General features: G+C 43.5%; 1 protein-coding gene and 1 long non-coding RNA gene across 2 annotated transcripts in view; one reads left to right on the top strand and one right to left on the bottom strand.

Annotated features, from left to right (window-relative positions):
• LOC123381957 overlaps positions 1-18893 on the bottom strand; it is a 33222-nt gene that overhangs the window by 9826 nt on the left and 4503 nt on the right. The window contains exon 2 of the mRNA XM_045044738.1: positions 16718-16889. Coding sequence (XP_044900673.1) covers positions 16718-16889 — 172 coding nt within the window. The remainder of the gene's footprint in view (positions 1-16717; positions 16890-18893) is intronic.
• LOC123381958 lies at positions 648-13430 on the top strand. Its single transcript, XR_006589620.1, has 3 exons — positions 648-1945; positions 2330-2539; positions 12763-13430. It is a non-coding gene; the product is annotated as an uncharacterized LOC123381958 (long non-coding RNA).

Below are 18893 nucleotides of genomic sequence, written 5' to 3'. Positions count from 1 at the left end.
GAAGCCTCCCTGGGCTCCTATACCACCTTGATCTCACTTCTCAGAACACACACCGCGTTTTCGCTTGGCTTTGAATTGTTTGAGATCTTGTCTGTCTGTCTGTCTTTCCGCTGGGCTGAGAGATCTTATAACTCTGCCCTACAGAAACAGAAAGTGAGCTGGCTATACCATTTGAAGTGTTCTTGTAACTGTGTTAAAAAGTAAAAGAAGGGGGCGCCTGGGTGGCTCAGTCAGTTAAGTCTCCGACTGACCCAGGTTATGATCTCACAGTTCGTGGGTTCGAGCCCCAAGTTGGGCTCTGTGTGGACAGCTCAGAGCCTGGAGCCTGCTTCAGATTCTGTGTCTCCTGTTGTCTCAGTCCCTCCCTGGCTCTTGCTCTTTCTCTCTCACAAATAAATAAACATTAAAAAAAAAAAAAAGTAAAAGAAACAGGTGATGTTAATTTTGATATATTTTATTTAGCTCAATATATTAAAAAAATCACTTCTATATGTAATCCATATAATAATTTTTAAAAAATATTTATTTATTTATTTAGAGACAGAGACAGAGACAGAGAGCACATGAGCAGGGAAAGCACAGAGAGAGAGAGGAAGAGAGAGAGAATCCCAAGCAGGCTTCATACTGTCAGCTCAGAGCCCGACACGGGACTCAAACTCATGAACTGTGAGATCATGATCTGAGCCCAAATCAAGAGTCGGATGCTTAACTGACCGAGCCACCCAAGCACCCCTCGATATAATTATTAATGCTATATTGTATATACGTATTTTTTTTTTCAAAGTCAGTCTTTGGAATTCAGTGTGTATTTTACACTTATAGCACATCTCAATTTAGATGAGTCGTGTGCTCAGTAGTCATGCGGTTAGTGTTACCATATTGGACAGTGAAGCTCTAATCAGAGATGGAGCCCCATGTCTGTACTAAAAGTAGAGATAGCATGTTGTTTAAGAAGCCCAGTTGTTTGAACCAGACTTCTTGATTGAATATTGGCTCAGCCACTAGCTGTGTGACCTTAGACCAGTCCCTTAACCATTCTGTGCCTTAACTGTCTCATCTGTAAAATGGGCCTAACAAGACTTATAGGTTATTGTGAAGAGTATGTAAGTGCTTAGGGCAACATGTGGCACATAGTAGTATTTGCTCAATCAAGGCTGGCCGTCTGGATCTCTGCATGATGAGAACCTTGGCCCCAAACAATTGTTAGCTGAGAGACTGAATGAAAGAAATAGTCCTTTGCCCTGCAGCAGAATGAAGCAGAAAAAGCTGGTTGGGGTGAGTGAGTTTTGTCTGGAGAAATTGGAACAGGACTGGAGAAGAGAAGGCTGTGGGTGGCTGGCAGAAGGCCCTTCAGAGGGCCCGACGGAGGTTTATAGCTGTGCTGCCATGGAATTTGGAAACAGTAACAGAGCAGCATAAGGCCGATATGATTCATTGCTGAAATGAAGCTTCTGGGGTTCTAAGAAGGGAGGTCTAGAGCTCTGAAGCCTTCAAAGAGCAGGGTGAGGTTTAGAAAACCAGCCAGCAGTGGGTGATGGGGAGTTTGCTGAGTGCTTGGAGAAAGGGACTAGTTAGGGCAACTAGTCAGGCCCACCCCTCCTGCAGGTACCCTCCCTCCCTGGCGTCTGGCCTCTAGAAGGCAGCAGTTAACGGCTGCGGGCTGCATTTTGAGGCCACAGCGCCCTCTGCTGGATTTGAGGGACCTGGGGCAGCAGCAAGAGTAAATGGTACTGGAATTTAGGGGAAGGGGTGACAAAACGCTGTGCGCGCCAAGTTCTGTACCAGATAGAGTCCTTCCTGATCCCCAGATACCCCCCAGGAGATCACACAATCGGAATCCCTTGACGAGGACGGAGGAAGTTGATGGAAAATGATCAACTTCTGGGACACCTGAGGGGGCTCAGTCGGTTGAGCGTCCCACTTTGGCTCAGGTCATAATCTCGAGGTTTGTGAGTTCAAGCCCCATATCCGGCTGCTGTCAGCCTGTAGCCCGGAGCCCGCTTCCCATCCTCTGTCCCCCTCTCTCTGCCCCTCCCCGCTTGCGCTCTTTCAAAAATAAATAAACATTAAAAAAGAGAGAGAGAGAGAGAGAGAGAGAGAGAGAGAGCAACTTCTGAACCTCTGAATTGTAAGTGTCCGTCCTTTATTTGCTCAGTTGGTATAAATGTGTACTATATTAATTTCTAGGGCTGGGAGTTAGAGGCAAGTAATAGTAATAGTAATAATAGTATAATAATAATAATAATAATAATAATAATAATAATAATAATAGAGGCAAATAATAGTAATCATCATAATAAAATTAATAATAATAATATTGCTTTTGCAGCTAATGCTTATATAGCCCTACTATGCGCCAGGTGCTATTCTTTGACACAGCTGACAGACAGCAGAGCCAGACGGAACTGAGCAGCATAAGGCTCACCATAAGTCTGACACCAGTGTGTTTACTGAAACTCCATGAGATCTACTGCTTCTCGAAAATAATCAAGACTAGTTTTCTCCTTTATGTGAGATATAGTGAGGCCAAGCGCTTCAGGTATCTGGACGTTTCTCTTTTGGTTTCTGATTCTTTGACGACTGCTAAATAATTTTGGAGAAATTTGAGTTAACATTGATTGATTTGTTGTGCACTAAATGTATGCCAACCACTGTGCTAAGCCCACTGTTGGATTATCTCACTGAAGCCCCACAACAGCCCTATGAGGTGACTACTGTTATTTCCCCCCTTTTACAGATGGGGAAGTGTATTAGTTTTCTATTGCTATAAAACAAATCGCGTCAGGGGTGCCTGGCTGGCTTAGTCAGTAGAGCATCTGACTCTTGATCTCGGGGTTGTGAGTTCAAGCCCCACATTGGGTGTGGAGATTTCTTAAAAACAAAATCTTACCATTTTAACAACAACAACAAAAAACCCTGCAAACCTCATGGCTTAAAACAACACACATTTAGGGGCGCCTGTGTGGCTCAGTTGGTTGAGCATCTGACTACGGCTCAAGTCATGATCTCGCAGTTGACGAGTTTGAGCCCCGCACCAGGCTCTGTGCTGACAGCTCAGAGCCTGGAGCCTGCTTCAGATTCTGTGTCTCTCCGTGCCTCTCTCTCTGCCCCTTCCCCGCTCATGCTCTGTCCCTTGCTGTCTCAAAAATAAACATTAAACAACAACAACAACACACATTTATTACCTTATAGTTCCTATGGGTTACAAGTCCAGACATGGTTTATTGGGCCAAGGTCTCACAAGACAGCAGTCAAGATGTCTGCTGAATTGTTTTCTCATCTGGAGGTTTCACTGGAGAAGAGCCTGTTTCCAAATTCGATCAGATTGTTGGCAAAATTCATTTCCTCCAGGGTACAGTATCGAGGGGCCCGCTTCTTGCTGGCTGCTGGCTGCAAGCCACATGGGCTTTCCCAATGTATCAGTCAGTGTCTTCCAGAGAAATAGCACCAGTAGGATGTGTGTGTGTATGTATGTGCGGTGTGTGTATAAAGACATTTATTCCAAGAAATTGGCTTACATAATTGTGGGGGCTGGCAAGTCTGAAATCCATAGGACAGACTGGCAAACTAGAAACTCTCAGACGGGAGCTGATGCTGTAGTCTTGATGCAGAATTTCTTCTTTATTCCTCAGGAAAACTGGTTTCATTTTTAAGGATTTTCAACTGATTGGATGAAGCCCACCCAAATTACCGAGCTTAATCTTTACTTAAAGTCAAGTGCTTGTTGGTATTAACCGCACCTACAATTTACCTCCATAGCAACACCTAGATATGCATGTGATTGAGTAACTGGGGACTATGGAGCCTAACCAAGCTGACACATAACACCCACCATCACACCTAACGTGACTGCTTGCTTCACCAAGCCAGCAAAGAGCGTGGGTTGGCTAACAAGAAGTCATTTTGTATGATGTAATCAACCACGGGAGTGACATCTCATCCCCTTTGCCATATTCTATAAAGTAAGAAGCAAGTCTTGGGTTCTGTCCACGATTAAGGGAAGAGGATCACACAAGGGTGTGAACACGAGGAGGTGATCTTAGAATCTGTCCACCATGGAAGCTAAGGCTCACCAAGGTTAGGGGAAAGGCCCGGCATAAGGCAGTGGTAAAGCTGGTGGCCTGTATGTAAACCAGAAGCTACCCTGCTGTGCTCTTTGCTGGTTCCGTTTCCATGTGCTAGCCCAGACGTTGTGCCCAGGTTCCTAGCTTTGCCACATACTCTTTCCACAAAGAACTTGGCCTCTCGTATGTTTAACCATCACATACAGGCTGAGGATGCCAAATCTGGGCCTCCCGGCTCCAGACTGTCTGATTCTCATCTGCCTGTATTTCCACTTGGGTGTCGGCATGTCTCAAACAGTGTGGTGGAAAGACCCTGGTCTGGTCTCAGCCTTGGCTCAGCCGCCAGCTCTGTGAGGACGCTGGCGAATCCCTGGACCTCTGCCTCTCAGTTTCCTGGACTCCTCCCTTCTCACACCCCCAATTACTCTCTCTCCATTTACTGTCTCTCTCACATCTGGCCACCATGCTCCAGCCTCACTGCCTTTCAGTGAAAACCCTGGAGAGGCTCTCTGCTTCCACCATCTCCTTCCAATCCATTATGCTCAGCAGCTGGCATGATCACGTCCCGTCCTGAAAACTTTTCAATGACTTTCCCCCGCTCTTGGCGTCAACAGTGAGCTCCTCAGTCTGACCTGCCAGTCCCTGGATGGTAGGCTCTGGTTCGTATCTCCACCCCCTTTCCTGGCCACGCAGTTCCACGAAAGCAGAGACTATGCAGCCCTGTGGCCCCAGCACCTAGCTAATCACATCCCTGATAAATTACAGAAATTATGTATGAAAGAGTAGGGTGAATCAGGCAACCCTTAAGGTTCTGTTTGTGATTCTTTTCTTCTTCTTCTTTTTTTTTTTAAGTTTATTTATTTTGAGAGAGACAGAGAATGAGAGAGAGAGAGAGAGAGAGAGAAAGCTAGGGAGGGGCAGAGAAAGAGGGGGACAGAGGATTCAAAGTGGGCTCTGTGCTTACAGTAGAGAGGCTGATGCGGGGCTTGAACTCATGAATCGAACCATGAGATCATGACCTGAGCTGAAACCAAGAGTCAGACACTTAACTGACTGAGCCACCCAAGGGCCCCTGTTTGTGATTCTTCTAATCTGTCTGCTTCATCAAATAACACTAATCTCAAGTAGCCAGGTGTTACTGTAAATAGATTTTACTGGATCCCCAAAGGGGCCACACTAGGCCTTATTGCCATTTCTGTGACTTTGTTTCTATTCTTTCAGTGATGACGCTACAAATTACATCTTATATTTACATATAGGGCATGTTGTTTGGGCCCGTCTCCTGAAAGTTTCAGTGTGCATCAAAGTCTAAAGTTAATCAATACCTTAAAAAAATTTTTTTTAATGTTTATTCATTTTTCAGGGACAGAGAGAGACAGAGCATGAGCGGGGAAGGGGCAGAGAGAGGGAGACACAGAATCCGAAGCAGGCTCCAGGCTCCGAGCTGTCAGCACAGAGCTCGATGTGGGGCTCGAACTCACGAACTGTGAGATCATGACCTGAGCTGAAGTCGGATGCTCAACAGACTGAGCCACCCAAGCATCCCTCATCAATACCGTTACTTACCTTTCTCCTGGACCGTGGAATACTTTAATTTCATTTATCATTTATGTTGCACATATATATATTTTTAAATTTACATCCAAGTTAGTTAGCATACAGTGCAACAACGATTTCAGGAGTAGATTCCTTAAGCTCCTTACCCATTTAGCCCATCCCCCCTCCCACAACCCCTCCAGTAACCCTCTGTTTGTTCTCTATATTTCAGAGTCTCTTCGTTTTGTCCCCCTCCCTGTTTTTATATTATTTTTGCTTCCCTTTCCTTATGTTCATCTGTTTTGTATCTTTTTTTTTTTTTCCAACGTTTATTTATTTTTGGGACAGAGAGAGACAGAGCATGAACGGGGGAGGGGCAGAGAGAGAGGGAGACACAGAATCGGAAACAGGCTCCAGGCTCTGAGCCATCAGCCCAGAGCCCGATGCGGGGCTCGAACTCACGGACCGCGAGATCGTGACCCGGCTGAAGTCGGACGCTTAACCGACTGCGCCACCCAGGCGCCCCATATCTGTTTTGTATCTTAAATTCCTCATAGGAGTGAAGTCATATGATATTTGTCTTTCTCTGACTAATTTCACTTAGCATGATACCCTCCAGTTCCATCCATGTAGCTGCAAAGGGCAAGATTTCATTCTTTTTGATTGCCGAGTAATACTCCATTGTATATATATACCACATCTTCTTTATCCATTCACCCGTCGATGGACATTTGGGCTCTTTCCATACTTTGGCTATTGTCGACAGTGCTGCTATAAACATTGGGGTGCATGTGCCCCTTCAAAACAGCACACCTGTGTCCCTTAGGTAAATACCTAGTAGTGCAACAGCTGGGTTGTAGGATAGTTCTATTTTTAATTTTTTGAGAAACCTCCATACTCTTTTTTCCAGAGTGGCTGCACCAGTTTGCATTCCCACCAGCAGCACAAAAGGGATCCTCTTTCTCCACATCCTTGCCAACATCTGTTGTTGCCTGAGTTGTTAGTTTTAGCCATTCTGACTGGTGGAAGGTGGTATCTCATTTGTACTTCCCTGTATTTAATTTGTATTTCCCTGATGATTTATTTTTTTTATTTTTAAAAGATTTTATTTTTAAGTAATCTCTACACCCAATGTGGCGCTCAAACTTATAACCCCAAGATCAAGAGTGGCATGCTCTACCGACTGAGCCAGCCAGGCCCCCTATGTTGTACATTTTAAATTCTCCTTTTTAACCTCACTGGGCATTAGTATTATTGTTTACCCCGTCAATGCTTTTTTCGATTATGTACATATCTTTTCACTTTTTTAAGATTTTTATTTTTTTTATTGAGATATCATTCACCCCTTAATTAATTAATTAATTAATTAATTAATTTTTTGAGAGACCGCACACAAGTGGGGGAGGGGCAGAGAGAGGGGGAGACACAGAATCCGAAGCAGGCTCCAGGTTGCAAGCTGTCAGCACAGAGCCCAACGTGGGGCTTGGACCCAAGAACCTTGATATCATGACCTGAGCTGAAGTCAGACGCTTAACCGACTGACACACTCAGAAGCCCCTCATTCACCATTTTAAATGTGCAACTCAGTGGTTTTTAGCATATTCACACAATTGTACAACCGTCACTGCTATCTAATTCCATAATATTTTTGTCGCCCCAAAATGAAATCCTGTACTCCTTAGCAGTCATTCCCCACTCTTTTCTTCCTGTAGACCCTGGCAACCACTAACCTACCTTCTGTCTGTCTCTGTGGATTTGCCGGAATCACACAATATGTGGCCTTTTGTGTTTGGCTCCTTTCATTGAATATAATGTTGTCAAGATTCATCCACGTCATAACATGTAACAATACTTAATTCTTTTTGTGACCGATTCCACTGTATGGACAGACGACAATTTGGTTACGAATTCATCAGCTTATGGACATTTGGGTTTTCACTTTTTGGTTATTATGAAAAATGCCGCGATGAACGTTCACGTGCAAGTCTTCACTCCTTGCGTCTCGGACCTTCCATGTTTGATCACTTCTGTCTGAATTGCATCCTTTAGAATTTCCTTCTGTGAAGCTCTGCTAATGGCAAATTTTCTTAGTTTTTGCTTGTTTGAAAATTTACTCTTGATCTCTCGGTCAGAAGTTACTTATTATTTTTTTTAAGTAATCTCTATGCCCAATGTGGGGCTCGAACTCAGGACCCCAAGATCAAAAGTCGTGTGCTCCAACTGAGCCGGCCAGGTGCCCTAGAAATTATTTTCTTTCAGCATGTTCAAGATATCATTCCACTGTCTTTTAGTTTCCATTACTGCTGGTGAGAAGGCTGCTCTTAAGATTTTCTTTCTTTGTCATTCTAAAGTTTCATGTGATATATCTACATGTGCATTCTATTTTATTTGCTCTGCTTGGGATTCTCTGGGCTTCAGGACTTGTGGATTGATGCCTCATCAGTATTGGAAAATTCTTTGGCATTATCTTTCAAATCTCGCCCTTGCCACATTCTCTTGTCATTTCCTTCTAGAACTCAGATCAAGTTTTGTTAAACATTTTCAATGTATCCTCCAAGTCTCTCAACATCTTTTCTCATTTCGCCCCTCTTTTCTGCATTCTGGGTCACTTCTGCTCCATATTCTAATGCCTTGCTGGGATCCCACTCTCTCTTAGGCTTTGCCATGGAAACTTATAACTCTCTTGTCATATATTTGTGCTATTGTTAAGGAGATTTAAAAAATATTTTATAAAGCATTTGCAGTTGCTTTCAGTGGGAAGGTTGGTCTGAATAACTTAGCCCATCATTACTAGAAATGGAAGTCCCACTGGCCTCTTTATTCCCTCTACTTGGTATACGTTCTCCCTTCCCTGCTGACTCAAACTGGAGCCATTCCCCAAAGACGGCCCCCAGTTCCATGTCTTCCAGCAGCCCCGTTCTTTCCTGCCGCCTTAGAGCCTTCTTACCCCACAGCCAGAAGTGATTGTCTCCCATTCAGTGGCAGCACCTTGGGGTTTCTCCTGAATTGTTTACTTATCAGATAAATTTATGGATTGATTTATGTCTCCTACACTAGATGACTGGCTCAGGAAATGCAGGAATTGCCCCACCACAGGCCCCAGATCCTGGCAAATCAGGATGTGTAGTGGGGATGGGAGAAATTCAGGTTCAGAAGGTTTGAGGTAGTTTCTGATTCTGACCAGGCATCTGGGGGTGCATTCTAAGACTCCTCCCTCCATGGAGCACGTGGGTGGCTCATTTGGTTAAGCCTCCAACTCTTGGTTTCAGATCAAGTCACCATCTCACAGTTCCTGAGTTCGAGCTGCTTGCTTCGGGCTCTGCGCTGCCTGTGGAGAGTCTGCTTGGGACTCTCTCTCTCTCTCTCTCCAAATAAATAAATAAACTTAAAAAAAAAAAAGGACTCCTCCTACTAACTGCTTCATTAAACCCCTGTTGGCCCTTACACATCTCCTCCTCAGAGTTGGAGATTGATTGGAGAGGGGAGCCTGGGGTCTGGAAACCAGGATCTGAGATCAACTTGGGGCGGGCCAGGAAACTCGAAGGTGACTGCATTCTCTCAGCACGTCAGTAGGTGGCAGCACACACATACCCATTTGCAGCCCTAGTAGCTGCTTGCACACTTCTGGGTCCACCGGGACCTAACTGGGCACTAGGAGTGTGACTGCCCTAAGTTGGACATAACTTAAGTGCCAAAACAGGATACGGTAAAGAACCTCCCCTCCAACCCTCTCCCTGTTCCCTCTCCCCTTGGGTCCCCAGCTACAGGATACCCACCACACTCCAGTCCAGTGTTTCCTGCCTGCTTAGTCTTTGCCCTTGCTGTACCTTCTGAAAGGCTCTCCCTTTCAATCAGCTCTTCTAACCATTCCCAGCTCAAAAAAAGTTTTTTGAATTGGTTACAATGATCTTAAACTTTATATATGATAACGAGAGCCAAGGAATGTATGAGAAAGAACAGAGTGAGGAAGGACTTGTGTGTGACTACCACAGTAGTGGTAGTCTTGGTAGGAAGGACTACCAAGTGTGAGAAGAGACCATGAAGGCTCTGTAATTAAATCGATACTGTATTGATATGGGAGTAGACAAATCGATCAGAAGATCAGAACGGAATAAAGAATCCAAAAATAAGTCCCACAATATATGAAATTCTAATATATAACATAGGGGGTGGTTTAGTTGATTGGGAAAAATATAAAAATGATTTCCCAAGAGCATGCTTTCCAAATGGAAGAAAATAAAATAAGAGTTTCATCTTATATACAACAATGAGGCTTAGGTGGATTAAAATTTTAAATGTAAACAATAAATTCATCTCACAGCTAGTAGATAAGTTCTGGAGATCTAATGCACAATATAGTTATTATAGTAAGTGGTACTGTATTATAAACTTCAAAGTTGCTAAAAGAATAAATCTTAACTGTTCTCAACTCAAAGAAATGATAAGTATGTGATACAATAAGGTGTTAGCTAACATTGCTGTGGTAATCATATTGCATACATAAATGTATCAAACCAACACATTGAATGCCTTAAATGGCATGTCTGTTATATCTCAGAAACATCATAAAATCTTGTATGAAAATCTAGGAGTCTGCATGCATGATGTAGAGTGAGAAAATATTGGGGCCCCTGGGTGGCTCAGTCAGTTAAGCATCTGACTTCATCTCAGGTCACAATCTCACAGTTCATGGGTTCGAGCTTCACATCAAGCTCTGTGCTGACAGCTCAGAGCCTGGAGCCTGCTTCAGATTCTGTCTCCCTCTCTCTCTGCCCCTCCCCAGCCCACTTGCACTCTCTCTCTCTCTCTCTCTAAAATAAATAAACATTTAAAAAATTTTTTTAAAAAGAGTGAGAAAATATTAACCAAGGTTGAAAAACCTGGAAGCTGTAATAGAAAAAAACAAATAAGGGTGCCTGGGTGGCTCAGTCGGTTAAGCGCCAACTCTTGATATCAGCTCAGGTCATGATCTCACAGTCTGTGGGTTTGAGTCCCACATCATTGGGCTCTGCGCTGATGGCACAGAGCCTGCTTGGGATTCTGTCTCTTCTCTCTGCTCCTATCCCACTTGTGCACATGTGTGCATGCTCTCTCTCTCTCTCTCAAAATAAATAAACTTAACAAAGAAAAAAGAAAAAAAAATAAATTGACTATGTAAAAGTTAAAAAGGAATCGTTTTGCAATTATATGTATAGCAAATCACCATGTCATATACCTTAAAATTATACAATGTTATATGTCAATGATATCTCAATAAAGCTGGAAAAAGTTAAAATGGTTTGGGGATAGGAAAATAGAACATAAGCACAGTTGTTAGGTAAACGGTAGATTTACTTATTTTTTTCTTTTTTAATAAATATTTTTATTTGTCATTACTTTTGAGAGAGAGAGAGCGCGCTTGTGCAAGTGGGGGAGGAGCAGAGAGAGAGACACACAGAATCCGAAGCAGGCTCTAGGCTCTGAGCTGTCAGCACAGAGCCTGATGCAGGACTTGAACTCGATAACTATGAGATCATGACCTGAGCCGAAGTTGGATGCTTAACCAACTGAGCCACCCAGGCGCCCGGGTAAATGGTAGATTTAGAAAAAAAATTGTAACACAAATGGCAAATCATGGGTTAATAGTTCCGCTATGCAAAAAGATTTTACAAATTGACAAGAAAAAGACAAACAACCCCATAGAAAAATGGCAAGGCCAAGAATAGGTAATTCATGGAAAAACAGTAATTTTTAAAAGACTCAGATTCACAAGTACACAGGGAAATGAAACATTAAGTAACAATAAGTTGTCACTTTGTACCCACCACACTGAGCAAAATTAAAGGGAGCAAAGACACTTCCTGGCAGGAATATGGAGAAAGGTGCACTCTTGGGTATTATTGGACACTATTGAATGAAGGAGGTGGTGCAGCCTCCCTGGAAAATAACCCAGCAACATTTATTAAAATTAAAAAAAAAACAAAAAAACCTGGGGCGCCTGGGTGGCGCAGTCAGTTAAGCGTCCGACTTCAGCCAGGTCACGATCTCGCGGTCCGTGAGTTCGAGCCCCGCGTCGGGCTCTGGGCTAATGGCTCGGAGCCTGGAGCCTGTTTCCGATTCTGTGTCTCCCTCTCTCTCTGCCCCTCCCCCGTTCATGCTCTGTCTCTCTCTGTCCCAAAAATAAATAAAAAATGTTGAAAAAAAAATTAAAAAAAAAAAACCCTCCTTTAACTGAGCAATCCTAGACTTGGGAATTTGCCCCATGGAAACAGGACCACCCATAAATAGGAAGGAGAATACAAAGATGATCAATGTAGCATTAGTTGCAAAGACACTGGAAACAATGAATGCCCATCAGTGAATGGTTGAATAAATGTCCATCAGCAAATGGTTGAGCAAATGGTGACATGGCCATACAATGGCATATTATGCAGTCTTTAAAACAAAAAAAAAATGAGAGCCGTTCCAATGGTCTTGGAGAGCTTTTCACAAGGTATTGTTGAGTAAGATAAGCAAGGTGCAGGTGTGAATAATAAGATACTGTTTCTTTAAAACTAACAACAAGGGGTGCCTGGGTGGCTGAATCAGGGTTGAGCATCTGACTCTTGATTTCAGCTCAGGTCATGATCCCAAGGTTGTGAGACTGACCCTCATGTCGAGCCCCGTATCGGCCCCACTTCTGGCTCCATGTTTAGCATGGAGCCTGCTTACGATTCTCTTTCCCAGTTCCTGAGTGGCTCAGTCGGTTAAGTGTTCGACTTCTGCTCATGTCAGGATCTCACATTTCCTGAGTTTCAGCCCCGAATTGGGCTCTCTGCTGTTAGTGTGGAGCACACTTCAGATCTTCTGTCCTCCTCTCTCCCTGCCCCTCCCCTCCACTCTCTCTCTCTCTCTCAAAACTAAATAAATATTTAAAAAAATGATTCTTCTCCCTCTCCCCCACTTGTGCACGTGCTTTCACTCTAAAATACAATTTTTAGATTTTGGAGACTGTGGGGGTGTTATCGCCATGTTCCTGTCTGTGGTCACCTAATCTTAGCGGATCCCTACAAGTAGTTACTTGAGTGACAACCCATGGCATACTTCATGACTTACGTATTTATTACAGAGATTTATATGAACTTTGTATAAGAAAGATAATAAATTGATACTTTCTTTTCTCTTTCAACCTTTCCTCTCTGAGAAAAAGTTGCCAAGAGCAAGTCACAAACCATTCTGGTGGAAATGCTGAGCCAAGCTGGGACGGGTTACTTCCTCAACACTAAGAGAAGCCGACTCCGGGAGAAACTGACTCTTCTACGTTATGATCTGATTGTGAAAACAAAAGTCCTCTTTGTGGAACAGAAAAACATACACTCCCTCTAAACAATGGATTGAAAATGAATTTGATTTATAAATGAGAAGACTGAGGGCGGGATACTGATTCAGAAATTCTGCAGCGTGTAATAGAAGAAATGGCAGGGAACCACTGCCTCCTGTGATTTGAAGGCCACTGTGAAGGAAAACAATGTACTGAAAGTTTTTCATATTAGGACATATATCATTGCATCACGTTCATTTATCTTTCTGGATATTTTCATAGCCCTTAATAAAAAATATTAAAATAGAAAAAGGAAATAAAACACAATTTTTAAAAATTGCTTTAAGGGACCCCGGGTGGCTCAGTCGGTTAAGCCTCCGACTCTTGGTTTCGCTCGCATCATGATCTCGGGGTATTGTGCGTTGGAGGCCTGCATGGGGCTCTGTGCTGACAGCTCAGAGCCTGCTTGGGATTCTCTTTCCCTCTCTCTCTGCCTCTTTCCTGCTCCGGGGCATGCAGGCTCTCTCTGTGTCTATCTCTCAAAATAAATAAGTAAACTTAAAAAAATAAAACCATACCAAACTTGTGTGCATTAAAAAATTGTTTATGCTGATATGTGGAAAAAATAAGCAAAAATAAAGAGAAAAAAGAGGAAAAAATCTAGTTCAGATCTTCCATGTTCTTTCACGTCATCCCCTGTAAAGGAGAGTTGGCCTCTTCAGAGTTGCACCCTGAACCCACACTGTGCCCCTTACAGGCTCCTTCCTATCCCTATACCTGACTGGTGGACATTGACAATTACATCTACTATCTGTCTCCTTCAACGTCTGGTTGGTCCTGGGGGTCACAGATCATTCTTACTAAATGTCCTAGCATGGTAATCCCCAGGTTAAACATTCAAGAAGTCTCACTAAGTGATTGTTTCGTCACTCAGCCTGAAGAATCTGCAGAAGGAAAGAGGATGCCTTGGCCCCTTTCCTTGAAGAAATTCTTAGAACAGTTGGCCTCAAATATTCATGAGCATCAGAATCATGTTTTGGCAGGTGGGTGTGGTATTTTGATTTGGCAGAACTGGGGTGGGGCACTGTAATCTGCATTTTTAACAAGCACTCCCGTGTTATTCTGGCCCCATTTTGAGAACCTCCTCTAAAGTCAAGATCTGCATAGACAATTGATTTCATTTCCATTTAAATTCTCAGAGACATCTCAGACTTAGCAGGTCTAAAGTGCAACTCTTGGCCTGCTTAGTTGGTGGAGTGTGTGACTCTTGATCTTGAGGTTGTGGGTTTGAGCCCCACATGGGTGTAGAGATTACTTAAAAATAAAGTCTTAAAAAAAAAAAAGTAAAGTGCAACTCTTGATACCCTCCCAAATTTTTCCACCACCCACACAACCTTCCCAATCTCAGCAAATAATTCCACATTCCACCTAGTTACTCACACCAGGAATCTTGAAGTCATTTGTTTTTTTATTTTATTTTATTTTATTTTATTTTATTTTATTTTATTTTATTTTATTTTATTTTATTTTAGGGAGAGAAAGAGCACGCAAGCAAGGGAAGGAGCAAAGGGAGAGAGAGACAATCTTTTTTTTAAAAATATTTGTTTCATTTTGAGAGAGAGAGAGAGAGCCCGTGCACATGAGCACAGGGAAGGAGCAGAAAGAGACGGAGAGAGAAAATCCCAAACAGTCTTTGCACTGACACAGCGTGGAACCTGACCCAGGGCTCAAACTCAGGACCATGAGATCATGACCTGAGCTGAAGTCAAGAATAAGACGCTTAACTGACTGATTCGCCCAGGCATCCCATCACTCTCTCTTTTTAAAAGTTTATTTATTTATTTTGAGAGAGAGAGAGAGCACACTCTCATGCATGCTCGAATGAGTGGGGGAGGGGCAGAGAGAGAAGGAGAGAGTATCCTAAGCAGGTTCCGCACCATCAGCACAGAGCCTGATTTGGGGCTCAAACTCACCAACTGTGAGATCATGATCTGAGCCGAACTCAAGAGCTGGACGCTTAACTGACTGATTCACCCAGGTGCCCCCTCACCCTGCCCCGCCACCCTCTCCCTTTTAAAGTAAGCTTGATATCCAGTGTGGGGCTTGAACTCATGACCCCTGAGATCAGAGTCAAATGAGTCACATGCCCTACCAACTGAGCCAGCCAGGCACCCCTGAGGGATCTCTTGGAAATGTAAACAGGGTCACGTTGCTCCTCTTCTTCAAATCTATCAAAGCTTTCCCTCTGTGCAGAGTCCAGCTCCTCGCTGTGACTTCACGGCCCTCCTTGGTGAGTGGTTCCTGCCTCTCTTTCCACTTCACTTCTAAATCTTTTTCCCTACCCCTTGTGGTCCCTCTGACCTGGACTGGCTACAGAACATGCAGGGCCCAGTGGAAAGTGAAAATGCAGAGCACTTGCTCAAAAGTTATTAAGAATTTCAAGATGTAACAGTTACACCAAGAATGGAGCATCAACCCGAGGGTGGAGCCTTTCCGAGTACAGAGCTTTGTGCTACAGGCCCTGCCTCTGCCTGGAACTGTCTGCCCCAGTTTATAATACCCAGCTCTCAGCTCAAATGTCACCTCTTCAGGATTGTCCGCTGAATTTAAAGTAACCTCACCCAGTTCCTCTCAATCATATCACATCACTGGGTATTATGATCTTCTCTGCACGTGGCCCTATCTGAAATGATCTCATTTGTTTACTTGTATATTTTCTGTGTCTCCCTGCTTCCCTCGCCCCCCCCCCCCCAAAAAAAAAAGAAACTCAATGAAGGACCTTTCCCGCCATGTCACTTCTGTATCTCCAACACCCAGAGCAGGGCTGCTTCAAGACTAGGCACATGATAAATGTTCGGTGAATAAAACAAATGACTATGCTGAAGAATGCACTCCAGGAAGCTGGTGAAGCATACTGGCCATCTACCAAAGGGGCATCCTACAGCCAGCAGCGTTTTTGCTTTTGTTTTTTATTTTTATTTTTTTAAATTAAAAAAAATGTTCATTAGGTAAACTTTACTCCCACCGTGGGGCTCGAACTCACAATCCCAAGACCAAGAGTCGCATGCTTCACTGACTGAGCCAGCCAAGTGCCCCTATTTTTTTTTTTTAATTTGAGTCGCATTTGAATTCCTTCAGGCATCCTTCCCACTGTCTTTTTTTTTTTTTTAATGTTTATTTTTTGACACAGAGAGAGAAAGAGCACAAGCGAGGGAGGGGCAGAGAGAGAGGGAGACACAGAATCTGAAGAGGCTCCAGGCTCTGAGCTGTCAGCATGGAGCCTGAAGCTGGGCTTGAATTCACGAACCATCAGTTCATGACCTGAGCTCAAGTGGGATGCTTAACCGACTGAGCCACCCAGGTGCCCCTTCCCACTGTCTTAAATTCTATCCCAATTTACACACTTCAGTTCCTGTCTTTTCTGTGGTTGAGCAGGGATGAACACATCACTTTCGAATCTTTTTAGTTATGTGACCAAGAACAAATTACTTGATGTCTCTGAACCTTTTCTCTTCATCTGCCCAATGAGGACAATTGTGCTATCAGCTATTTGAATTGAGATTAAAGGAAATAACACCTATACATTGCATGTAAACACTAAAATGTGTATAAGTGCTGCTGTTACGAGTTTAAGAGAGGCAGTGGTGAAATGGGAAGGACACGGCATTCTGGTTCTAGCTCCTCACCTACTACATGTATGACCTTGGCCATGTGACACTACCTGCCTTAGCCTCCGTGTCGTCTCCCACAAAATGGTTGTGTTAGCAGTGACAGCTATGTTACAGTATTGTTGGGATTATCAGAGAAGGTTCGAGAAGAAAGTAGGAGTTACTCTTACCTTTCCCTGAAAGAGCAGTGGGAAGGAGCCACTGGAAGAGCCCCGGGACAGTCCCTTGTGTAGCCAGCAGGGGTCTGCTCTCCCTCACATTGTACCCAGGACTCCTTGCGAGACACAGCTGGGTCCACAGGGCCCAAACAGAGACAGCTCTTGGTTTCACCATCCCAAATGCCTGTCTCCATAATGAGAAAGGAACAGAAATCTGATTTCACAGATAAGCAAGGCACCTTCCCCAACCATGCAAAAACAAACAGATAAATAAATAAAATAGCCACCCTTTGTGCCTTCCAAAATGTGCGGGTTCCAGCTGATGGAGTTCAGGACACGCTACCCCCAAATATGGCACTGTGACATGTTGACTGTTTCAAGCTGAAGAAATTTAAGGAATCATAGATGCAGAAAGGGCTTTCTAACTCCCTGAAGCATGTCAGAAAACTGTCATGTGAGAAGTGCCCTCTCTATATCTGGAGAGAAGAAGCACCCTTATCTCTGAAGACTGAGGGATACAGGGAGGAATCTGAATGAACAGGCCTTGCTACATTTCTCCCAGTTTACTATATTGTTCTATCCTATCTTTCTACAGTTGGGTCCTCATTTCCTTATGAAGGCTCCCGTGTCACTTAAAACTTATACTAAATAAATCTGTATGCTTTTCTCTTATTAGTCTGTCTTTGGTTACAGGAGTTCCAGTGGAGAACCTAAAAAGGTAGAGAAAAAGGTGTTCTCCCTCTCCTACACAGCCTCTATCATTACTTACTGACCCTACACTCTTGCAGGCTGGGGCTTCATAGATCAGTCCCACTTTTGCTGCTTGGCTACCAGGAGTCTGACCTTGGGTGAGGGTGGGATTGAGGAGGTCTGGAGGAAAGGAGGGCCTTCTAAGACTGTCCCAGCTCCTTCCTCCTTTGCCTTCAGTGCCCCGCCCTTTTCCTGTTCCCATCAGCTTCAGCCTTCACAGTGCCGGCCTTTCCCTATGCTGGTTCCCACTGGACAAATGTCTAGTTTGGCATCTGGGAGTAGAGGTTTAGAGGTGGGGCTCTTGACCCAGGCAGACCCAATTTGAATCCAGACTCCACCTCTTACTAGGAGTTTAACCTTGGGAAAATTCATAGAAGCCTCAGTTTCCTTACTTGGGAAATAGGAAAAAACCTAATCATAGTACCTACTTCATAGGGTGGCTGTGAGCACCAAATGAGATAATGCATGTGGAGTTATTAGCTTGCTGCAAGCACGGCACATAGTAAGCCCCACCCCAAAGGCTGCTAAATAGGGATAAACTTTCAAAATATCTAACAACTGTTTTCCTTGGCCAAGTATAGAAAAATCCGAGGGGCTGCTGGGTGGCTCAGTCAGTAAAGTGTCTGACTCTTGATTTCGGCTCAGGTCATGATCTCACAGTTCATGGGATTGAGCCCCGAGTAGTGCTCTGTACTGACAGCATGGAGCCTGCTTGGGATTCTCTCTCTCCCTCTCTAACCTCTCCCCTGCCCACAAACATCCTCTCTCTCTCTCAAAATAAATAAATAAACATTAAAAAAAATCTGAGTTATGTGATACTCTTTTCTATGTTGTCTTATCCCTTCAAGAAGTGAAAGAATAGAGAATTGGCTGGTATGGACCTTTTTTTCAATCACTAAATTGAATTTTTGGTTTTAATTGAAGTAATATTATTTCCATAGGCTAAAAAGTCAAACTATTCTGCATGACTTTTTATGAAAAAAGTCATCTCACCACTAATTATTATTTGGAGGCAGCTGCTTTCAACTCTTTTAGCTCTTTCTTCCTTATTTTTAATCATGCCTCTGTCCAATATTTCTTCATTCTAAATAATATGCTCATACTAATATTTCTTGATTTTTTTTCAAATGTAGACATTACCTATTGAGTTCCTATTATGGAAGAAGACTTATATCTCCCAAACTAGCCCCCTTTCCTTTCCTATACCCTCACTATATACTTTTGTTAAACATTTTTATTAGATCAATATTCAGGGGTTTTTTTTTGTTTTTTTTTTAGAGAAAGAGAGGGTGCAAGTGAGTAAGGGGCAGAAAGAGAGAGAAAAGTGGGGCTCAAGCTCACTTGAAGTGGGGCTCCTGCTCACCAGAAGCAGGGTGCAAGCTCACCCAAGCAGGGCTCAAGCTCATCAGATGTGGAACTTGAACTCATGAACTGGGAG

The sequence above is a fragment of the Felis catus genome, chromosome E1, assembly GCF_018350175.1.
Source record: "Felis catus isolate Fca126 chromosome E1, F.catus_Fca126_mat1.0, whole genome shotgun sequence".
NCBI classification, from domain to species: Eukaryota; Metazoa; Chordata; class Mammalia; order Carnivora; family Felidae; genus Felis; species Felis catus.
Note: the sequence above shows the minus strand (reverse complement) of the source record. Positions and strands in the feature narration are given on the sequence as shown.